At 61.8% G+C, this 20,904-nt stretch overlaps 2 protein-coding genes across 2 annotated transcripts; both read right to left on the bottom strand.

Moving 5' to 3' along the window:
- Positions 1-1,055: 1,055 nt before the first annotated feature.
- Positions 1,056-3,532, bottom strand: LOC104305348 (triggering receptor expressed on myeloid cells 2). The gene is made up of 4 exons (XM_009906194.2): positions 3,448-3,532; positions 1,846-2,187; positions 1,486-1,540; positions 1,056-1,288 (listed from the first exon to the last, which is right to left on the bottom strand). Exons 1-4 carry the CDS (start codon positions 3,488-3,490, stop codon positions 1,081-1,083), a joined length of 648 nt encoding a protein of 215 aa, XP_009904496.2. The 5' UTR covers positions 3,491-3,532; the 3' UTR covers positions 1,056-1,080.
- An 869-nt stretch (positions 3,533-4,401) lies between these two features.
- Positions 4,402-9,838, bottom strand: LOC104305388 (polymeric immunoglobulin receptor-like). Its single transcript, XM_054176283.1, has 5 exons — positions 9,478-9,838; positions 8,636-8,947; positions 7,795-8,124; positions 5,131-5,180; positions 4,402-4,608 (listed from the first exon to the last, which is right to left on the bottom strand). Exons 1-5 carry the CDS (start codon positions 9,836-9,838, stop codon positions 4,402-4,404), a joined length of 1,260 nt encoding a protein of 419 aa, XP_054032258.1.
- Positions 9,839-20,904: the final 11,066 nt, after the last annotated feature.

Raw genomic sequence — 20,904 nt, forward strand, 5'->3', positions numbered from 1 at the left:
CAGCCCAACACCCCCAGGGCCACCAAACCACCTCCCCAGGGGCCACTGGCAGCCAGCCAAGGAGCTCTGTAGCCCTGCAGGGAGCAGAGTGCAGGCTGGGTGCTTTATTTGGGCTGTCAGAGAGGCTCAGAGGCAGCCTGGGCTTCCAGGCACACTTTCCAGTCCCAGCAGAAGAGCTTCCTCGAGGCAGCTGCAGCTTCCCTGCCCCTGTGCTGGCTGGAAGCAGAGGAGAGCTGCAGCAGGGCCTGGCTGGGGCTGGGGAGAGCTGCAGCAGGGCCTGGCTGGGGCTGGGGAGAGCTGCAGCAGGGCCTGGCTGGGGCTGGGGAGAGCTGCAGCAGGGCCTGGCTGGGGCTGGGGAGAGCTGCAGCAGGGCCTGGCTGGGGCTGGGGAGAGCTGCAGCAGGGCCTGGCTGGGGCTGGGGAGAGCTGCAGGCTGGGAGCAGAGCTCTTGAGCACTGCCCTGCAATCCTCCTTGTCAGGGGGGAAGGAGCTGCTGCCTTGGAGGTCACCAATTCTTTGATCAACTCACCCCAAACTCTCAGGGTGCTGCTGCTCAGCTGCCTGGGGCCCCCCAGGAGAGGGCTCTGGGGATGATCTTCTCCTGAGTCATTAAGGCAGAGCCTTCCCAGCCCCACTCTCATCACTTCCCACCAGGAAATCATCTCAGGCTCTCCTCCTTCCACAGCACTCTGCTCAGAGCTGCTCCTGCTGGAGGCTGCCACAGGGTAGGAGGGGTGGGGGGCAGGGACCTCCCTGCAAGTAGCTTCACAAGTTCTAGAGCCCTGGGGTGAGACCAAGCTGCAGTCCTGTGCCCAGTGTTGGGCTGCCCAGCTCAGGAGAGACACAGAGCTGCTGGAGAGTCCAGTGGAGGCCACCAGGGAGCTGAGCATCTCTGCTGGGAGGAGGGACTGAGGGAGCTGGGGCTGTTGGGTCTGGAGGGGAGAGGGCTGAGGGGTGGCAGCAGGTGAGCTGCCCTCTGAGGGGTGGTTCCTGGCCAGCTGTGGGTAGGAGACCCTTTGCTCATGCAGGGGCAAAGCTGTGCCTGCTCTTCCTCGCCCTCTGGTCTGCCCTGGGCCTGGCCCTAGGCAGTGCTCTCCCAGGAGGGGCTGAGCCCAGCTGCAGGCTCAGCAGCCAGGGGCAGGACCTGCTGCTCCTGCAGGCTTGGCTCCTTCTGCTCTCTCTGCTGCCTGCTCTTGGCAGTGACAAAGATCAGCACAGCCACCAGGAACTTAGCCGCCAGGAGCCCAGCAAGGACGTAGCAGGCAGTGAGATCAGCTCCTGGAGGGAGGCTGTGGGGAAGCAGAAAGGCAGCCAGGTGAGGCTGGGGCTGTGCACAGCAGGGCAGGGGGGAGCCCCCAGCAGCCCTGGGGCTGGCAGGAGCTGGGGGGAGGTCGAGGATGTGCCCCTGGTGCTATCCACACCGCTTCAAACCCACCTCAGCTCTGGCAGTGGCAGAGACCCCAGCACCAGGACCCTTGGGGCTCACCTGGAGATGCTCTGCACAGCTGGAGGCTCCTCTGGCAGCTGGGGCTCCAGGCCCTCTGGGGACAGACACAGAACAGCTCTGGCTGGCAGCAGTGCCCCAGCCAGGCACAGCCAGCCAAGGGGAGCTGGGGCTGTGCTGCAGGATGGCTCTGGGGGTGCTGAGGGGGGGTCCTGCAGCGGGGGGGGTCCTGCAGCGACTCAGGGGCAGCGAGGGGGCAGAGGGGCAGCAGGGCAGCCACCTCCCCAGCACAGGGCTGCAGCAGGAGGTGACTGAAGGGCAGCCTTGGCCTCTGCAGCCCCGGAGGAAGCCTCAGCAGGGGCTGAGCAGCCCCCCCCAGCCCTCCCCCAGCCCAGCACCTACCTGGCAGCACTTCCACTCGCACCGTGCCCAGGCTCTCTGCCTGCCCCCGCTGGTGAGCCCTGCACTGGTAGAGCCCAGAGTCCTGCCTGCTCAGCCTCCTCATGGTGACTGTCAGCAGCCCCTGGTGGATGTCGTCCCTGATGGAGGTGCTGCCGTTCCAGCTGCTCAGGAAGGGCAGCCAGAGGCGCCTGGCCCTCACCACCTGCTGGCAGTGCCTCTCCTCCAGCTGCCTGCACCAACTCTTCTCCCTCCAGCGCTGCTGCCAGGCCTTGTAGCTGCAGTTGACAGAGATGCTGCCCCCCTCCACCCCATACACCACAGGGATGTCCTCTGCAGCACAGCCTGCCAGGAGAGGAGGAGGAGGAGGAGGTGAGCCAAGGCTCCCCACATCTACCCCTTGCCCCCCTGCTTGTGCCAAGTGTCCCTGCAACCTTTTAGCCCTCTGGAGAGGGCTGCTGCCAGCTGCAGGGCTGCCCCCAGGGAGGAGACAGAGGGCTCAGATGCAGTCTTGCTTCCCCCTGGGCTGTGTCTGTGGTGGGGCCCTTGCCAGGCAGCCAGCCCTGCCTGGGGAGGAGCAGGAGCAGGAGCTGCCTGCCTCTGGAGCTCAGGCAGGGTTGGTGCTTGCCTCCCCCTCTGGCCCTGTGCTGCCTGCTCTGGGCTGCAGCCTGGAGCTCAACCACCTCACAGCTCCTGCAGCTGGTCAGGGCCTGGGGGGGCAAGCACAAACTTGCAGCATCCCCTGAGGAGTGAAGCTGGGCACGGGGTGGCTCCAGCTGGCACCAGGCAGCTTTCTCCAACCCCAGGGGGTTGTTGTCTTCCTTTTTTCCCCAACCCTCTCTTCCTACCCTGCTAATTTTAGCCAGGCTGAGAGCTCCTCTTGGCTGCTGCCTTCTGCTCTGCCTTGCTTCCTCCTTTCTGACTTCCATTCCTCTTGGTGGGAGGCAGAGGCAGGGGAGCTCAGCTGAGCTCTGAGGGAGTGCAGGGAGCAGGGCAGAGTGGGCTCTGTGGCCACCTCTGTGCTGCTAGGGAGAGCTCAGGAGTCAAACTGCAGGCTCCTGGGAGGGCTTGGAGCTGCCTGAGCCTTGCAAGAACTTTTCCTACCCTGACTTCAACCCTTCCAAGCAGATTGGCAGCTACAAACTCTGCAGAGCTTCCAGGCCTGACTGGGAGGTGGCACAAAAAAGGATCTGCCCTGCCCAAGTGCCCAGCACCCTCCAGCCTCTGCCCTGGTGCTTTGCAGCCAGGACTTCCCTCACTGCCTGCCCAGCCCTGTGCAGGCAGCTCCCCCTCCTCTTCCTCTCCTGGCCCCCTCCTCACCTCCTGCTCTGCCTTTGGCTCCTGGCATGGCCACAAGGCTTTGGGCTTCGTAGGGCCACAGAATCCTTTGGGCTGGCAAAGCCCTTTGAGCTCCTCCAGCCCAGCCCTTCCCTGACTCTACCAAGGCTGGGGCTAAGCCATGGCCCTCAGCACCCTGCCCAGCACCTGGGCAGGCCTCAGGACTTCCCTCCCTCTGCTGCCTTCCCCCAGAGCTTTGCCAGGAGTAAGTCTTGCACCAATCCCTCACCTGCCAGCCAAACCCCAAGGCCGTGGGAGCCTCCTTACCTGAGGAGAAGACCAGGAAGAGGAGGTGCACAAACCTCTGCATCCCTGTGGAGCAGCAAAGGGGAGGAGAGGAGGCTGGAGAGCAGGGAGCAGGGCTCTGGCCCAGGAGCAGCTTTGCCTTGCCCTGCTGGCTGGCCGGAAGCAGTGAGCAGAGGAACTTGGCATCGGTTGGGTCCTGCACGTTGAGCAATCCAGCAGGGCCTGGCACCTAGCCCTGGGCTGCAGCCTCAGGCAGCAGCAGTGCCAGCCCACAGCCCACAGCTCACAGCCCAGATTTAGTCCAGCCAGCCTGCAGGAGGGCATCATGTGATGGCCTGAAGCCACGGCCCCAGGAGCTGCTCTGGGCTCAGCAGAGCCTGGCCCCAGGCAGCAGCCTGGGCTGGAGGCTCCCCCCAGAGCTCTGCAGGGAGCCCAGGCAGCACCTTCAGGGGGAAAGGAGGATTCAGCCTGCAGAAGAGAAGGCTCCAGGGAGACCTTAGAGCAGCCTCCCAGTATTTGCCCTGGGGAAAAGCTGGAGAGGGACTTTTTACAGGGGCTGGTGGGGTGCCAGGCCCCAGGGCTGGTGGGGTGCCAGGCCCCAGGGCTGGTGGCTTCAGGCTCCAGCCCAGAGCAGCTGCTCAGATGGGACTGGCTTGTGACCAGGGAGCAGCTCAGGCCCCTTCCATTTGCCCCCTGGCTGCAGCCAAACCCTTCCAAGCCCAGGTGGAGCACAGGATCAGGCCACAGGAGTCTGCATTTTAATGGAACTGAAGAAAGCAGAGGTGCAAGGGGTCCTGAGGGGCACCCAGCACCTCCCTCTGCCCCAGGAGGCTGTGGCCTCTCCTGGCACAATTCTCTGCTGGCCTCAGGATGCACAGGCAACGTGCACAGAGCAGCAGCAGCTTGGCCCTCCCCCCACACCTCTGCTCCCCAGTTCTTTCCTCCTGCTCCTGGGTGGTTTGGGGCTTCTGTGCTTCATCCTTTGCCACTGGCTGGCAGCTGCTGGAGCCCAATGATTGCATACTGCACATCTTCAGCCCTGGGCCCCCTGTGGGCCTGGCCTGGTTCCAGGTTGCAGTAGAGAGCACCCTCGGGGCTGGGCTGGGCTCCAAAGGTCAGGGTAGCATAGTTCAGGTCCTTGCTCTCATCCCTGGCCCTTTCCACTCTTCCAGGGCTGCCAACCTGGGGAGAGAAAGCAAAACCTGATGGAGCCACAGAACTCTGTGGCTTGGGCTGGAAAAGACCTCCAAGGTCACCCAGGCCAACCATCAACCCAGCACCACCATGGCCCCAGGGGCCATGGGCACAAGGTTCTGGAACTGGGGTGGTGACCCCTGGGCATGACTCAGTGCCAGGCCACAGCTGCTGCCCAGAGGAGAAGCCCTGTGAAACCCTAACCTTCAGTCCTGGCAGAGGTGAGAGGACAGAAAACTTCCCCTCAGCACCTCCCCTGCTCCAGCTCACCTCCTCCCTGCTCAGCCTTGCCTCTGAGTCTTGCAGTCCTTTGCTCCACTCTGCTTTGCTCCCCTGTGGAGCTCCCCTTGCACTGCTGCCAGCCCTCTCCCCCCAGCCAGGACCATTCCCCTCCTGGTGACATTCAGTCCTGCTCACAGCCACAGCTGAGCACCAAGGTCCCCCCTCAGAGGGGGAGGCAGCTCCTCACCAGGGGGTCTGCACCAGGGGGGAGTCTCTGGTTTGGCTCACCTGGGCCACGTCCTCTGGCTTGCCACAGCTGCTCTCTCCTCCTCTGTTCCCTTTGGGAGGGGCCAAAAGCAGAGGGTTTAGAAGCAGAGAAGCCCCTGGAAGGCTGGGGGGCAGTGCCCGTGCTGCAGGGGGGCAGGGGCAAGGCTGGGGGGCAGTGCCCGTGCTGCAGGGGGGCAGGGGCAAGGCTGGGGGGCAGTGCCCGTGCTGCAGGGGGGCAGGGGCAAGGCTGGGGGGCACTGCCCGTGCTGCAGGGGGGCAGGGGCAAGGCTGGGGGGCACTGCCCGTGCTGCAGGGGGGCAGGGGCAAGGCTGGGGGGCAGTGCCTGTGCTGCAGGGGGGCAGGGGCAAGGCTGGGGGGCACTGCCCGTGCTGCAGGGGGGCAGGGGCAAGGCTCTGGGGCTGGCCAGTGAGAGGAGCTGGGGGTGAGCCAGGGGCTCTGGTCCCCCCTGGTCCTGCTGAACACTTTGCTCAGGCTCTGCTCCTCCTCTGCCACCCAGGAGGTGTCCTGGGCAGAGCCTGAGGAGCTGGAGCCTGACAGGGTGAGAGGAGAGCAGAGCCAGCAGCTGCCTGCTGCACCTGCCCCGGGGAGAAGGGGAAGTGGTGGCCAGGGAGGGTCCTGCTCAGCACAGGGCAGGACAGGAGGCAGCTGCAGCCTCCACCTACCTCTCCTCCACAGCTGCTTGCACCACCAGACACAGAGCACCGCTGAGCAGAGCAGTGCCAGGGCGAGCAGGGTGCTGAGGACCACAGAGAGCAGCAGGAAGATGTTCAGACCTGAGCTGGAGCCAGCAGAGCAAAGGAGTTGGCAGCATTAGATGGGAGCAGAGCAGGAGCTGGCACAGCCTCCCCCAGCAGGGCTGATTCCCCCTGCAGCAGTGCTGGCTCCACTCTTCTGCCTCCTGAGCCCCTCCTAAACTACCCTCTGGGCTTTAAAGCCAAGCCCCTGCTGCGGGGGCACAGTCCCAGGCTCCCTCAAGCAGGAGCTGCCTTCTCCTCCTGCCCTTTGCTGCCCCTGCTGCACTGGAGCTGGCTCCTGCTGGTCCTCCTTGGTGCTGCTGCAGAGCTGATGGCAGCAGAGGTCCAAAGGGGAAGGAAATCCTCTGCAGCTAACAGCCTGGAAGGAGCAAAGAGCAGCTGGGCAGGGGTGAGAGGGGCAGGGGCAGGAGTGAGAGGGGCAGGAGTGAGAGGGGCAGGGGTGAGAGGGGCAGGGGTGAGAGGGGCAGGGGTGAGAGGGGCAGGGGTGAGAGGGGCAGGGGTGAGAGGGGCAGGGGTGAGAGGGGCAGGGGGTTCCTCTTGCTGCAGAGAGCACAGCCCAGAGAGGAAAGGATTCAGAAGTGAATAAAGCATCCAGGAGCCTGTGCCTAGACTCTGCCAGCCTGCTGCTTCCTTTGCAGTCACATCCTGGGCAGGAGCTGGGAGGGCAGAGACCACCCTTGGAAGGATGCCTGCCAGACCCAGCTCCTGCCAGACCCAGCTCCTGCCAGGCCCAGCTCCTGCCAGGCCCAGCTCCTGCCAGGCCCAGCTCCTGCCAGCAGGAGTCTTCAGGAGGCCCAGAGCCAGCCTGCCCCAGGCAGCTGGAGCACCCTGGGGGGGAGATGTCACAGCCTGTGCCCAAGCTCTGGGACTCTCCCTAGGCCTTACCCTGGGGCTGGGGGGCTGGCAGCAGAAGCTTCCTGGCTGGAGTTTGCAGCTGCCAAAGTGGTTCCATTCGATGCTGCAGTCCCAGAGAGGGAGAGAAGCAGAATCACCGCTGGGCTCCTTGCACACAGCCACAGGAAGGGCTGGGCTGGAAGGGACCTCAGAGCTCACCCAGCTCCAACCCCCTGCCACGGGCAGGGACCCCTCCCCCCAGCCCAGGCTGCTCAGAGCCTCATCCAGCCTGGCCCTGAGCACCCCCAGGCAGGAGGCAGCCACAGCCTCCCCGGGCAGCCTGTGCCAGTCTCCCCCTGCCATGGGGAAGAGCTTGCTCCTCTCTCCAGCCCAAAGCTGCCCTGCTCCAGCTCCAACCCACTGCCTCTGCTCCAGCTCCAACCCACTGCCTCTGCTCCAGCTCCAACCCACTGCCTCTGCTCCAGCTCCAACCCACTGCCTCTGCTCCAGCTCCAACCCACTGCCTCTGCTCCAGCTCCAACCCACTGCCCCTGCTCCAGCTCCAACCCACTGCCCCTGCTCCAGCTCCAACCCACTGCCCCTGCTCCAGCTCCAACCCACTGCCCCTGCTCCAGCTCCAACCCACTGCCTCTGCTCCAGCTCCAAACCACTGCCCCTGCTCCAGCTCCAAACCACTGCCTCTGCTCCAGCTCCAACCCACTGCCCCTGCTCCAGCTCCAAACCACTGCCTCTGCTCCTACCACCACAGGCCCTTAGAAGTCCCTCTGCAGGTCCTGGAAGAGGCTGCCCAGGGGGTCCCCATGCCTGCAGGTGTCCCAGCAAGGTGTGGCCATGGCACCTGGGGCCACGGCTGGGGGGCCATGGGGGGCTGGGGGCGACGCTGGGCTGGGTGCTCTGAGAGCTTCTGCAGCCCAAAGCATTCTGTGGTTGTGTCCCACAGCAGGGCTGGGGCAGGGAAATGCATCCAGGAGCTGGTGTGAGCTGTGCAGTGCAGAGGCAGGAGGAAAGGGAGCCTGGCCCCAAGCCCTGCCCCCCCCAGGGGAGCAGCACTCACCCCCAGGGACGCTGAGCACCACCTCTGCCATCCGGAGGAGCCCATCCTGCTCACGCAGGGCACACCAGTACACCCCAGAGTCCTGTGCCTGCAGGCTGCTCACGGTGACAGTGACAATGCCCTGCAGGCTGTCGTCCTGGATGGCCACTCTGCCTCGCTGAGACGTCCTGAGGCGCCCTGGGGCCTCCACCTCCGTGCTGAGCAGCAGGCTGCAAGGCTCCCCGGCTGCCTTCCTGCACCAGGCTTTGCTCACAGGCCTGTGCTCAGAGGGGTTGTAGAGGCACTGGACAGAGAGCTGCTCTGCCTCCTTGGCCCTGCAGTGCTTTGTCCCTGCAAAACAGCCACAGCCAGGCTGGCATCCCAGGGCTGGCACAGCGGCGCTGCCCTCCCCCGGCAGGCCCCTGGGGCTCCTGCTGCCTCCAGAGGGGAGAGCAGAGGAGCACTGGAGCCAGAGCACCGCTGCAGGCACCGGGCAGCTCCTGCCCCCTCCCCCTGCCTCCCCCAGGGGCTCCTGCTCAGAGGTGCTCAGCCTGCAGAGCCTGGCAGGCAAGGACCGGGGAGGGATGGCAGCAGCAGCGCCTGGCAGTGGGGAGAGGCCTCCAGCAGCGCCCAGCAGGGGGCACCACAGCTGGATGCAGGGGGGGAGGTGGGGGGGGCACCACAGCTGGATGCAAGGGGTGGAGGTGGGGGGGGCACCACAGCTGGATGCAGGGGGGGGGGGGCACCACAGCTGGATGCAGGGGGGGGGAGGTGAAGGGGGGCACCACAGCTGGATGCAGGGGGGGGGGAGGTGAGGGGGGCACCACAGCTGGATGCAGGGGGGGGCCCAGGGGGTACTTACTCTTGGAGACATAGAGCCTGAGCTCCATGATGCGGGCAGGCTGCCAGGCCCTGTGCAGGGCACACCAGTAGGTGCCAGCATCCTGGGCCTGCAGGTTCCTCATGGTGACAGTGACAATCCCTCCCTGGGGGTCATCTTGGATCAGGGCTCTGCCCTCCAGGGCTCTGCTCTCTGCCCAGCTGGGCTCTGTCCTCAGCCAGGGCTGGCACCCCCTTGGACCTCTTCGGCACCAGACCTTGGGAGTGGCTCTGTCCTCCACAGCTCTGTATTTGCACTGCACAGAGACTGTGTCCAGCTCCCACCTGTGCACCTCTGCAAAGCACAGAGTGGGGTGGGGTGGGTTGGAAGGGACCTTAAAGGTCATCCAGCTCCACCCCCCTGCCATGGGCAGGCTGCTCAGAGCCTCATCCAGCCTGGCCTTGCACACTTCCAGGAGTGAGGCATCCCCAGCTTCCCTGGGCAACCTGTCCCAGGGTCTCACCACCCTCACAGTGAGGAGCTCCTCCTCATGCCCACTCCACACCTACCCTGCTCCAGTTTCAAACCATTGCCCCCAGTCCCAAACAGCAGAGGAGGTCACTGCCCCACGAGTGGGGGGCACAAAGGCATCCCCCTGGCCTGAGCTGGGCACCTGGCCCAAACTCTGTCCCTCAGGGCCAGCCCAGCAGCCGGGGCAGGGGGCAGCCAGGGCTCCACCACCCTGCCTGGGAGAGGAGAGAGCAGGGCTGGGGAGGCTGAGGAGCTGTGGGAAGCTGCTCAGCAGTATGGGTGAGGGGGGGACAGAGTGGGGGCAGGAATGCTGCTGCTTCCCAACAGGACTTGGGGTGGGGGGAGGGACTCACCCTTGAACACATTGAGGGAGATGATCTTCAGGGGCAGGGGTCTGCTGCTGGGCAGGGGGGAGCGCAGGGTGCAGCAGTAGCTGCCTGAGTCCTCTGCCTGGAGGTTGGTCACCACGACGGTCACCAGCCTGGAGGTGCTGTTGTCCCTTACAGACACTCTCCCCATCGTGCTCTGGGTTGTGCTGGAGTTCTGAGGGGGGGTGGTCTCCAGCAGGACTTCCCACTGCCCCCCTGTGAGGCGCCCCCAGCCCTTCAGCTGCTGGCTCTGCTGCGCTGCGTAGGGACACCTGAGCAGCAAGGTGCTGCCCTCCCTCCGGCTCTCCTCGGCAGCAGGGGCCTGGCCTTGCAGTGCTGTGAGCATCAGACCTGGGGAGGCAGAGGGGAGCTGGGGCAGGGCTGCTCACTGCCCCCCCGGGGGCCTGTGGCTGGAGGAACTCAGCCAGGAGCCATTGCTGCTGCTCGGCTCAGCAGCTCGGGGAGGGGAAGGCTGTCTCCGGTGGGCAGAGCTGAGACCCCAGCCGGGGCTGCAGCTGTGCTTTAGCCTCCAGGGCCTCTGAGCCACAGCCCTGCGGTGCTGGGGCTGCTAAGAGGAGCAATGGTGAGGACTGGGCTGCCCCTTCCCTCCCCGCTCCTGCAGCAAGCTGCCCAGCTCAGAGCCCTGCCAGGGTCAGGCCCCCCTGCATCCCCCTCCCACCCCCAGGCATGCTCAGCCCTTCTCTTACCTGGGAAGCAGAGTGGCAGCAGCAGGAGGATGCTCAGCCCCATGGCTCTCCTCAGTGCCAGGGAAGGGGCATTGCTGGGGGGTGCCCAGCTCAGGAGTGGCTGCCTGGAGAGCCCTCCCCAGGCACAGTGCTGCTGCTGGAGGAAGAGCCTGAGGTCTGTGGCCAGCGGAAGCCCCTCCCCAGTTTTGCAACCAGCCTGATAAGAAATTAATTTGTGTGTGGGGAAGTGGCTGAGAGCAGAGCCCAGCCTGCCCTGCTGGCAGAGGGCAGCCCGTGGCAGGCCTTGCCTGCCCCTCACTCATGTTCTGGCTGCTGGGGGGACACAGCTGAAGCTCTGTCCCTGCTGTGCTGCCCTTAGGCACTGAGGTTTGGCAGATTCCCCCCTGCCTCCCCTTGAAATCCCTGTGCCTCTCTCTGCCCCTCAAGGCAGGGGCAGCAGAGGGGCAGCAGAGGGGCAGCAGAGGGGCAGCAGAGGGGCAGCAGACCCCTCTGCTGCCCCCCTGCCAGCAGCTGTGCTCCTGGGGGTCTCCCCTGGGCCGGTAGCTGCCTGGCTGGCTCCAGCAGGGCAGGAGGGCTGCACTGAGACCCCGGCTGCAAATCAGCTGCAATTATAGAGCTAAGCAGCTTATTAACAACAGCCTCTGCCTAATCACCTGGTGCCGGAGCGCTTCCCTTTGTCTCGTCCCCAAAGCCCTCTCTGCTCCGGCACTTGGTGCAGGGACCTCGCTGCTGCTCCTCCCGCGGACAAGCCCCAGGGGGCTGCAATTAGCTCAGCTCCTGCCGCTGGTTGCCTGCAAAGGGAGCCGAGGGCCAGGCTGCACTGCAGGCCTCATCCTGCCCTGGCCACAGCAGTCAGCTCAGCACTGGAAGCCCTGACACGGGAGGGAAGGCTGAGAGAGCTGTGGGTGCTCAGCCTGGAGAGGAGAAGGCTCCGGGAAGACCTTATCACCACAGACCAGGACATCAAGGGTGGCCTCCAGGAGGATGGAGACACCAAGGAGGAGTCCCCTGGGGCAGCCAAGGGGAGGTGGGGACAGGAGCTTCCCACTGGGCTCCAGCAGAGAATGTTTGCTCGTGAGCACAGCTGGACACTGGAATCGGCTCCCGAGGGAAGAGGTGGAGGGCCCTACCCTGGGCAGCTTGCCAGGCTGCTGTGCCAGCTCACCTCTGCTCCACCATCACCTGGAAAGGTTGGAGCAGATGACCCTGGGGCTCCCTCCCCCCCGGCTTGCTGCACTTGCCAGCTCTGCCCTGGAGAAGCCTTCTGGGGCAGGTCATGGAGAGAGCCCTGCCCGGGAGCCAGCCTGGCGCTGGCTGAGGAGCAGCAGCGGTTGGTGCCCCGGCCGAGGATCAATAACGCTGAGAGAGCATCGCAGAGGCTGCAGGCTGCGCGCAGCCGCCGCCGGGGCTGGGCTCGGGGTGCGAGGCCGCTAGGGGGCAGAGGGAGATCAGGAATGGGGGCGAGGGGCTGGGGACAGGGACAGGCTCTGCCGGGGGGGCGAGGGGCTGGGGACAGGCTCTGCCGGGGGGGCGAGGGGCTGGGGACAGGGACAGGCTCTGCAGGGGGGGCGAGGGGCCGGGGTCAGGCTCTGCCGGGGGGGCGAGGGGCTGGGGACAGGGACAGGCTCTGCCGGGGGGGCGAGGGGCTGGGGACAGGGACAGGCTCTGCCGGGGGGGCGAGGGGCTGGGGACAGGCTCTGCCGAGGGGGCGAGGGGCTGGGGACAGGGACAGGCTCTGCCGGGGGGGCGAGGGGCTGGGGACAGGCTCTGCCGGGGGGGCGAGGGGCCGGGGTCAGGCTCTGCCGGGGGGGCGCAGCCTGGGACCCCCAGGGGCGGTGCTGGTCTGCGCTGGGCTTTGTCTTCCCCTTCCGGAGGAGGGGAGGCTGAGGGAGACCTCCTTGCTCTCTGCAGCTGGAGCCCGGAGCCCGGTGGGGGTTGGTCTCTCCTCCCTAGTCTCAGGTGATAGAGGAAATGGCCTGGAATGTGCCAGGGGAGGCTGAGGTTGGAGAGGAGGAAAAATGTCTTTGCTGCAGGAGTGGTCAGGGACTGGCAGAGGCTGCCCAGGGAGGTGGTGGAGTTCCCATCCCTGGAGGGGCTCAAGAAACTGTGGCCATGGCTCCTGGGGCCATGGTGGGGTTGGGGTGGTGCTGGACTGGGTGACCTTAGAGGTCTTTCTCAGCCCAGGCAGTTCTGTGGCTCACCACACTCCCTGTGTTTGGCATGGAAGTGAAACACTCTGCTCAGCTGGCACCACAGCCAGGGTGCCAGCTGCTGGCTGCCCAGGAGAGGCACTTGTGTGTCCCCTGGCTCTGGGGGGCAGGTGCCCCCCTGAGCCCCTCCTGTGCATGCTGCAAAGGATTCTGAGGAGCTGCAGAGCCTTGCTTCACCCTGCAGTGTGCCTCGAGAAGGTTGGGCTTGATGGTCACAGGATGCCAGGGGCTGAAAGGGACCTCTGGAGATCTTAGAGTCCAGCCCCAACCTTCATGATTCTGTGACTGAGAGAGGTCTCAGCCAGAGACTCCTCTTCCCTGGCAGCCTGCACTGCTCAGACCTCAGCCACCAGCTGATGGAGCCTGCCAGGCCCTTCCTGCAGGCATCACCACCAGTTGCTCCCTCAGCAGAGCAGCACAAACCTGCCCTTCACCCTCCCCGGGGGTGAGGAAGTGCTGCTCAGTGCTGAGAAGGGGAGGTGCTGGTGCAGGGCAGAGGGTGGGGGCAGAGTGAAGTGGCAGCAGCTGGCAGAGGGAGGCAGCAGCTCCAGTGAGCAGCAAGCCTGGCTGGGGGGCTCTGGCTGCGCGGCGCAGGGGCTGCTGGCCACGCAGGACAGGGGCCACGGGCTGGGCTCAGCTCTCAAGGAGAGGAGGCCCCAGAGCAGCAGCTTAGCGAGGGGCCTGGTGTTTGGTCTGTTCCACATCAATGGGGCGTCCAGCTGTGGCTGGGGATGAAAGCAAGAGAGAGAGAGAGAGGATTAAAGGCTCCCAGGGTCTCCTCTCAGCCGCCCCAGCCTCGCCGAGGGGGCAGCAGGGCTGCAGGAAGGCTTCTTCATATGGAAAATATTATGTGGGGGGGAGAGAGAAGGGGGAAGGGAGGAGGGAGAGAGGGAGGCTGCTGTCCAGAGAGTGCTGGGGGGGAAGGCTGATCACAAAAAGCCTTTGGGAGGCTCGGACCGAGCTGAGCTCTGCCGTAGCCAGAGCGAGGAGGGGCACAGGTGTGATGAGTTTGGGAGGCCCAGGTGTGCTGAGAGAGCACTGAAGGGATGAAAGAAGAGGGGAAGCGGAGCAGGGGAGCGAGGAGGCTGGCAAAAGGCAGGGGGAGGGAGAGCAATGGAGGGGGAGGTGGTGAAAGGTGGAGTGAGGGACACAGAGGAAGGGGAGAGGTGGTGAAAGGCCTCCTGTCTGCTCCATTGTGTTATTAGCCAGGTCGCCAGGTGGGACCCCCCCTCCCCCCCAGCCCTGTTTCCTACCCCCTCAACCTTCTGCCAGGAATGTTTGTGATGGGGAACAAATTGCTACCAGCAGTGAGACACTCTGCAGCCAGCTCCAGCAGGTCTCCAGCGCAGGGCTTCCTGTCAGCGGCGGGGAGCGGGGGCTGTGGAGCCTCCCTGCCTGCTCCGGCAGGCTAATCCTGCCACTTCGCACAGCCTTGCTTGCAGCACAGGATAGGGGACCCCAGCCTGGGCTTTCCTGCCTCCTCCTCTGCCTGCCACTGTTTGGCTGCCTTCCCTGCCTGGTATGTTCTGCTTCGCCCACGTGTGGCATTCTCGGCCCCCTCAGCCCTTCCTCCGCTCCCCCCCAGCCGCCCCCCAGGGCTGAGAGCTCCTGAGCCTTCCCAGCCTTCCACTCTGCTCTCCTGCTTGATTTATGCTCTTGAACTGAGTGACCTTCCCTGACCTCCTTTTCACGAGGGTGTGAGCACAGCCATCAGCACTCCGCCAATGGCCGAGGCAGTCCCTCCCCCGCGGCGCTGCCCCCCGCGGCGCTGCCCCCCGAGCTGCCAGCCGCTGGCACTCTGCACCCCAGAGCCCAGAGGTGTGGAAGGCTGCTGGTGGGAAAGTGCTGCTCTGTCTTTGCAGGCCTGGGCAGTGCTCCCTTGCTGTGCAGCACACAAGCAGCGTGCAGGCAAATGCTCCTCTGGGGGTTGCACTCTGTGTACCTATGCAGAACCTTCCCCTTCTCCACCAGCTGTGCTCCAGGAGGGCCCAAGGACAGATGTGGTGTGAGGCAGCCCCCAGGTGCATCTGCTCTGTCCCTGGGAGGGATGCACACCGATGCTTCCCCTCCTTCCTAGCCAGGTTGCCGGAGTCTTGGTCACTGAGGCAGCTGCAAATCTGCTCAGGGAGCCAAGCAAGAGGCTGGGAGCTGTGCACTGCCAGGGTGCCCACAGCAGGGGGGCAGGGGGGGAATGTCTATTGCCACAAATAGCCAGGTGCCCTGAGACTCCTGATGGGATGAAAGCTGCTTTCCCTCCTCCCCAGGAAACACAGAGCTGAGTCTCTGCTTCTGAGGGGAGTCTGAAACCCTTCGGTGTGAGAGGAGCAGCCAGCCCAGGGTGCTGCTGGGTTTGGGAGCAGGCAGTTTGCTGTGATCCTGTTTGCCACCCCCCGGTCTGCCCCCAGCCAGACTCCACTCTGACAGCCTGGAGAGTGTGGAAGACACTCAGCTTAAGGAGCTGGCAAAGCTGCTTTGCCCCTTTTCCTAGCTCAGCTGTACATAAATCCCTTTGTCCCCTAGTCTGGAAATCTGCCTTCCTGTCCCTCCCTTCCCTGCCTTCCTGGGAAGCCAGCATGGCTGTGGTGCTGCCTGCCTGCCTGTCTGAGCTGCTTAGTTAAGAATAATAAACAAACTCCTCAATGGAAGGATGTTCTTGAAACCTGCCTTGTGCTGCCTGCCAGGGAATGCAGGCACTGCAGCCTACCTCCTGTCCCCCTCCAGCCCCAGCTCCAGGCTCTCCTGAAACCTGATCTGCTTGGCTGTGGAGCTGCTCCATGGCCTCTGTGTGCACCTTCCCCCCTGACCCTGTCTGGATTCTCCTGTCCTTTTCCTGACACACCCCCCCCCGAGCACAGGCTCCCTGCTCAGACACCCCCCCCAGGGGCACACATCTGCACTCCTGGGGGCAGAGCTGCTTGTGCCCACTGCACAGATGGGCACAGGGCAGATGTAGGCACCCCCGTGCCCACCCCCTCGTGGGGGTGCACACAAACAGGCTGGGAAGTGATGCAAATCCCCAACACCTGGAGGCAGAGGGGGACACAGAGCAGGGGCAGGAGCGGTCCAGAAGGTTCATAGACACAGTCCCAGGCGTGAACAGCAGAGGGGCACCAGATCTGCTCTGAAGGGGCAGCCTCACATCACAGCATGGCAGCAGAGCAAGCCCCACAGTGCCACCCCAGCCACCATGGCCTGCTCTCTCACTCAGCTCTTGCAGAGGTGTCTGTCCATCCATCCCTCCATCCCTCCCTCCCTCACTGCTTCCCCACTCACACATGTTGTCCTCCCCCTTCACCCCCACTCATCCCAGCTTTCCCCTGCTGGTCCACCCTCCCCTTTCCTGAGGCAGCCACTTGTGCTGCAGCTCAGCCCCTCCTGCACACACCAGGTTTGCCTTCAGACACTCTGCAGCTTCTCTGGCTCAGCTGTGTCCTTCCCTGCCTCTCCATGCTGCTCAGGCACCTTTAATTTAGGCACAGAGGCATCTTCTCCCACCTTGTCCTGCTTGTTCCTCCCCTTCCAGCTCACACAGCTTCCCAGTTTTCCTTCTCTGTGGCCTATTTTCCTCATGCCAGCAGCAAGAGGCTGTCAGTGAGAGGCTAAGCAGTCCCCAGGACCCCCTGGCCCTGCCACACTTCTCATTTTTCTTCTCTGTTTTGTAAGTCATTGTTTCCAGCTCTCCTCCTCCTCGGTGCCTGCAGAAGGGAGCTCATCTCCTTGCCCTCTCCTCTCTGTTTTCATCTAAAGAAAGAGGGAAAAACCCATTTTGCTCTTTCCCCAGCTCCAATTCCCCTTCCACCTCCACAGCCTCCCACCTCCCCCTTCCCCAGCCCCGAAACCTTTTCCTGCTGGTGTTGCTGTAACTGTTCAATTAAAGCAGCAATTACAAAATCAATCAAAGCCAAACGTGTGCTGCGCACTGGGGGGGACCCACAGCCGAGCAGGGACACTGCCTGAGCCTGTCCCAGCCTGGAGGCAGCTCTGCTCACAGCTCTGCTCACATTGGCTGGGGGTTGATGGTGAGATGCTGCTCTGAGGACAGCTCCTCGGGGGTCACTCTGCTGTGCAAGGGCAGCAGCGGCAGCCTCACACCGCCTGAGAACTGCCCCCCTCTGAGCAAACCCCGGCAGAGCTGTGGGCATTCAGCATGGCCCCTGGGCTGAGCTGGCCCCAGGGGTGTGCCAGCCGGAGCAGGGCACGGGGGGGGGGGGGCTCAGGTGAGGGAGGTTTCTGCAGCCCTAGGAAGGAAGGGAAGTGATGAGGTGAAAATGGTGCAGCCAATTCCAGGGGCTTCCAGCTGCTGACTTTCTCTCCCCTTTTGTTTCTGCTCCCGTGGCACTTAACACATCCAGGCAGTGCCAGGGCTCTGTGCCACACTGCTCTTTCCTCGCCAGGTGACCCCCAGGCTGCCTGCTCACTGCCCCTGGCTCCCCAGAGCTGCAGCCATGGTTTTCAGTGCAGGATTCCCTTCTGACACCTGCAGCCCTCTCGGTGCAGTCACAAGCAAGGAGCCAGACTGTGCCTGACACCAGGGCAGGAACCCTTCTGAGGCAGTGCCCGAGGAGAGAAGCAGAGCTGCAGAGCAGGGTGGATGCAGAGGGGATGTGCAAAGCAGGTGAGTTTGGGCAGCTTCCCAGTGGCATGAGGAAGGCAGCTCCAGCACTTGCTGCCAACCGAGGAGACCCAGAGCCTGCTTTGGGTTGCTCCAGGGAACCTCATCAGCATCTGGTCCCTTGGAAGGCTGAGGCAAACTGGGGAGGACTGGAGACCAAGGAGCTCCGTGGAAAGGGTGGGGAAGGCTTTCTTGCTGCCTGTTGAGGAGCAAAGCTCTTTGCTCTTGCATTTGGGCTGCCAGGAGGATGCCTTTGTCTTGCTGCTGGGTTCTGGCCCTGCTCCTGCTCCTTCCCTCCTGTTTAAAGGAAGCAGGACTGGAGCCACTGAATGAGGAGCTCCTGGCCCAACCTTGCCCTGCTCTGGCCCAGTCCGAAAAGCAGCATCCCAGAGGCTTGAGAGCAGGAACCTGGTGAGCCAAAGAGGCCAGGAGGACTCATTTATGAGAGAGCTCTGAAAGGCCAGAGAGGGCTGGGGAGGGACATTATTTTGCAGCCCTTTTGTCCCAGAGCTACAAATCTCTCAGCCATGGCTCTGTGTGGCCCTTGGCTGTCCCCTGGTGCTGGCTGTGTGCAGCTCTGTGACACAGCCTGTGCCCCACAGACCTTTGGCAGGACCTTTAGCCAAGCCACAGATGGGAAGGAGCAAGGCACAATTTGCTGATTAGGAGGGAGGGAAACCCAGCAAGCTCCTTGTCCCCCCAGCCCCCCTGCAGCAAATAAAGGGAATGAAGAGGCTGCTGCTCCACTGTGAGGTGTTTGAGTCTTCCTGGAGGGGTATCTATGGACCTGACCACTCTGCTCTGCTTCCTTAGGGGGGTGGGGGGATGCTGCTACACAGGAATGGGCTCCAGATTTATGGGGAGCTCACTCCTGACCTGCAGCAAGATGAAGAAGAGGCAAATCTGGCCCCAGCCCCCTGCTTAGGGCACAGCATTAGCTGCTCTGGGGGATGACCACTCAGCCCCCATGCTTACAGCTCCCAGCCCAGGGCTTGCTGCAGCCCCCAGGCTTTGCCAGCAATGCTCTGGGGCCCTGATCCCGCTGAGGCAGTGCTGGGTGAGGGAGGTGCTGCTCTGCTGCCATGCCACATGCCCAGGGTGCTGCAGGATGCCCCTCTGGTGGTGGCCAGCTGCCTGCTTGCCCATCTATATTTGGTAAAGAAATGATTTGGAGCTGTTTGTTTGTGGCTCCTTGGAAACCCCCTGCAAGAAACAGCTTCTTTTGTTTGGTTACTTGGGGGAAAGAAAATATTTTCCCCTCCTTCTTTGACTGTTTGGAAACACTGAAAGAAGCAAAAGCTTTCAAGAGCCCCGGAGCAGGCAGCATGGGCTGGCAGCAGCAGCCTCTGCGTCTGCCCTGATGGCTCAGTGCTTGCCTTGGCCTTCAGCTCTCCCAGACTCTGCTCCACCTTCCTGTGAATTCTGACAATGCAAACACCGCTGAAATGTCCTCCAGGCTGCTCTCCCGCTGAAAAAACAGGGGGGGAGGAGGGAGGGCATTTAGGCTCTCTTGGTTTTTTCCCTTCCTTTTTTCCCCTCTTTTTTCCTCCTCTTTTTTTTTTTTCCTCCTGTTTTTTTTTCCCTCTTTCCCTCATTTTTCCCTCCTCTTTTTCCCCCCTCTTTCCCCCCTCTTTTTTCTCCCTCTTTCCCCCCCCCCTTTATTTCCCCTCTTCCCCCCCCCTTTATTTCCCCTCTTCCCCCCCCTTATTTCCTCTCTTTATTTCCCCTCTTTTTTCCCCCTCTTTATTTCCCCTCTTTATCTCCTCTCTTTCCCCCCCTCTTTTTTCCCCCTATTTCCCCTCTTTCCCCCCTCTTTTCCCCCCTCTTTTCCCCCCCTTTCCCCCCCTCTTTTCCCCCTTTCCCCCCCTCTTCCCCCACCTTTATTCCCCTCTTTTTCCCCCCTCTTTTTCCCCCCTCCTCTCTTTCCCCCCCTCTTTTTCCCCCCTCTTTTTCCCCCCCTCTTTTTCCCCCCCTCTTTTTCCCCCCTCTTTTTCCCCCTCTTTTTTCCCCCTCTCCCCCCCCCCCCTTTTTCCCCCTCTTCTCTCTCTTTTTGTTTGCTTAATCAGGATTACTGTGATTCTGATGTGCTCCTTTTGATCTTCAGAGGAGTTGACTGTGGTGGTTTGGTTTTTTGGTGTGCTCTTCTTGTTGTTGTTGTTTTTAACACTGCTGCTCCTTCCTCTTGAAAGCAAATTTTTGTTTAATTGTTTTTATTTCCTTAAAAAAGCTTTGAGAGGGATTAAAGAAATAACTAACCAAAAAAGCCAAGCCAAGCCAAGCCCAGCCCAGCCCAGCCCCATCCTACTCCTTTGGCACATCTTTAACCTTTAAGTAGCTGCAGGAAAGGGGAAGGGGGGTGTGGGGGGGAGTGGAAATAAAGATCTATTTAAAGTATATTATCCATTTTTAAAGAGGGTGCTCCTGACAGGTCAGTTTCAAACCTCTCTCTCCCTTCCTCTGCTGTGTTGGAATAAGACAATTTCGCAGCTTGGATTTTTCCTGACAGTTAAATTGCAATGTAGGCAGAGGGTGGAATAGGGATCCTGTCTCTTTAACTCTCTAACTAGACAAAGACTTTTCCCCTCTGAGAGCTGAGCCCGGGATCAGAACTGTCAGATGATCTCCTAGCACTTGGGAGAGTTTGCAAAGTCATAATTATATCTTTTAACCTGTCTTGCTCTTTGCAAAAGAAAGGTCCTATTATATTGAAATGAGATTATTAGCCATCAAATACTTTCTTTCTGGGGATTCTTCTTCTTGAACAGGGGAAAGGGGGGGGGGGGGGGAATGAAAGAAAGAAAGAAAGAGAAATTCAAATACCTTTAACCACTTTGCAATTGAATTTGGGTAAGGTTTACTTTGCACCCAACAAATCTTCCAGAGCAGCTGCTTTGTGTTGTTGAGTGTTTTTCAAAGGCTGTTTTCAATATGCAGATTGGGGAGGGGGGTGGGGAGGGGGGATCAGACTAAATGTCTGAAATGTCACCTGGATAATTAAAGGAAGGTAAAGTTCCAGAGCTCAGTTCCTTGCTGTTTCCCCTCTCCCCCCTGGCTTGGTTGGTGAGCTTCAGTGTTCACATCCCTGCTGCTCTGCCTGATCTCATTGCCACAATTTCCCCTCCCCAGTCATTTTCATCCTTCCTTTTTTCATCCTTCCTTTTTTCATCCTTCCTTTTTTCATCCTTCCTTTTTTCATCCTTCCATTCTTTTATCCTTCCATTTTTTCATTCTTCATCCTTCCTTCTTTTCCATCCTTCCATTTTTTATCCTTCCTTTTCCCATCCTTCCATTTTTTATCCTTCCTTTTCTTTATCCTTCCATTTTTCCATCCTTCCTTTTTATCATGCTTCCATTTCTTCATCCTTCCTTTTTTCATCCTTCCATTCTTTTATCCTTCCATTTTTTCATCCTTCATTCTTCCTTTTCTTCATCCCTTCCTGTTTTTTTATCCTTCCTTTTTTTATCCTTCTTTTTTTATCTTTCCATTTTTCCATCCTTCCATTTTTTCATCCTTCCTTTTCTTCATCCTTCCATTTTTTCCCTGTTGGATTTTTTCCCTATTCTGTTTTTTTTTCCCCCTTCCCCCCCCCCCCCCCCCCCCCCCCCCCCCCCCCCCCCCCCCCCCCCCCCCCCCCCCCCCCCCCCCCCCCCCCCCCCCCCCCCCCCCCCCCCCTATTCCCCAAAGATGAAAAGGGGAAACCCCAAATTCATTAATTACTTAATGCAACCCCAAATAGCCCAGAGGTTTGGGCTCTTTCTTTTCTTCTCCTGTTAGCTTTTAGCCCCCCAGCCAAGGGAAGTGCCTGCAGGGCAGTGCCAGTGTGTGCCCTGAGCAAGGGCAGCAGAGCAAGGAGGGGAACACCACCGAGCTGAGGAGAGTCTG

Source organism: Dryobates pubescens, chromosome 35 (genome assembly GCF_014839835.1).
Source record: "Dryobates pubescens isolate bDryPub1 chromosome 35, bDryPub1.pri, whole genome shotgun sequence".
NCBI classification, from domain to species: domain Eukaryota; kingdom Metazoa; phylum Chordata; class Aves; order Piciformes; family Picidae; genus Dryobates; species Dryobates pubescens.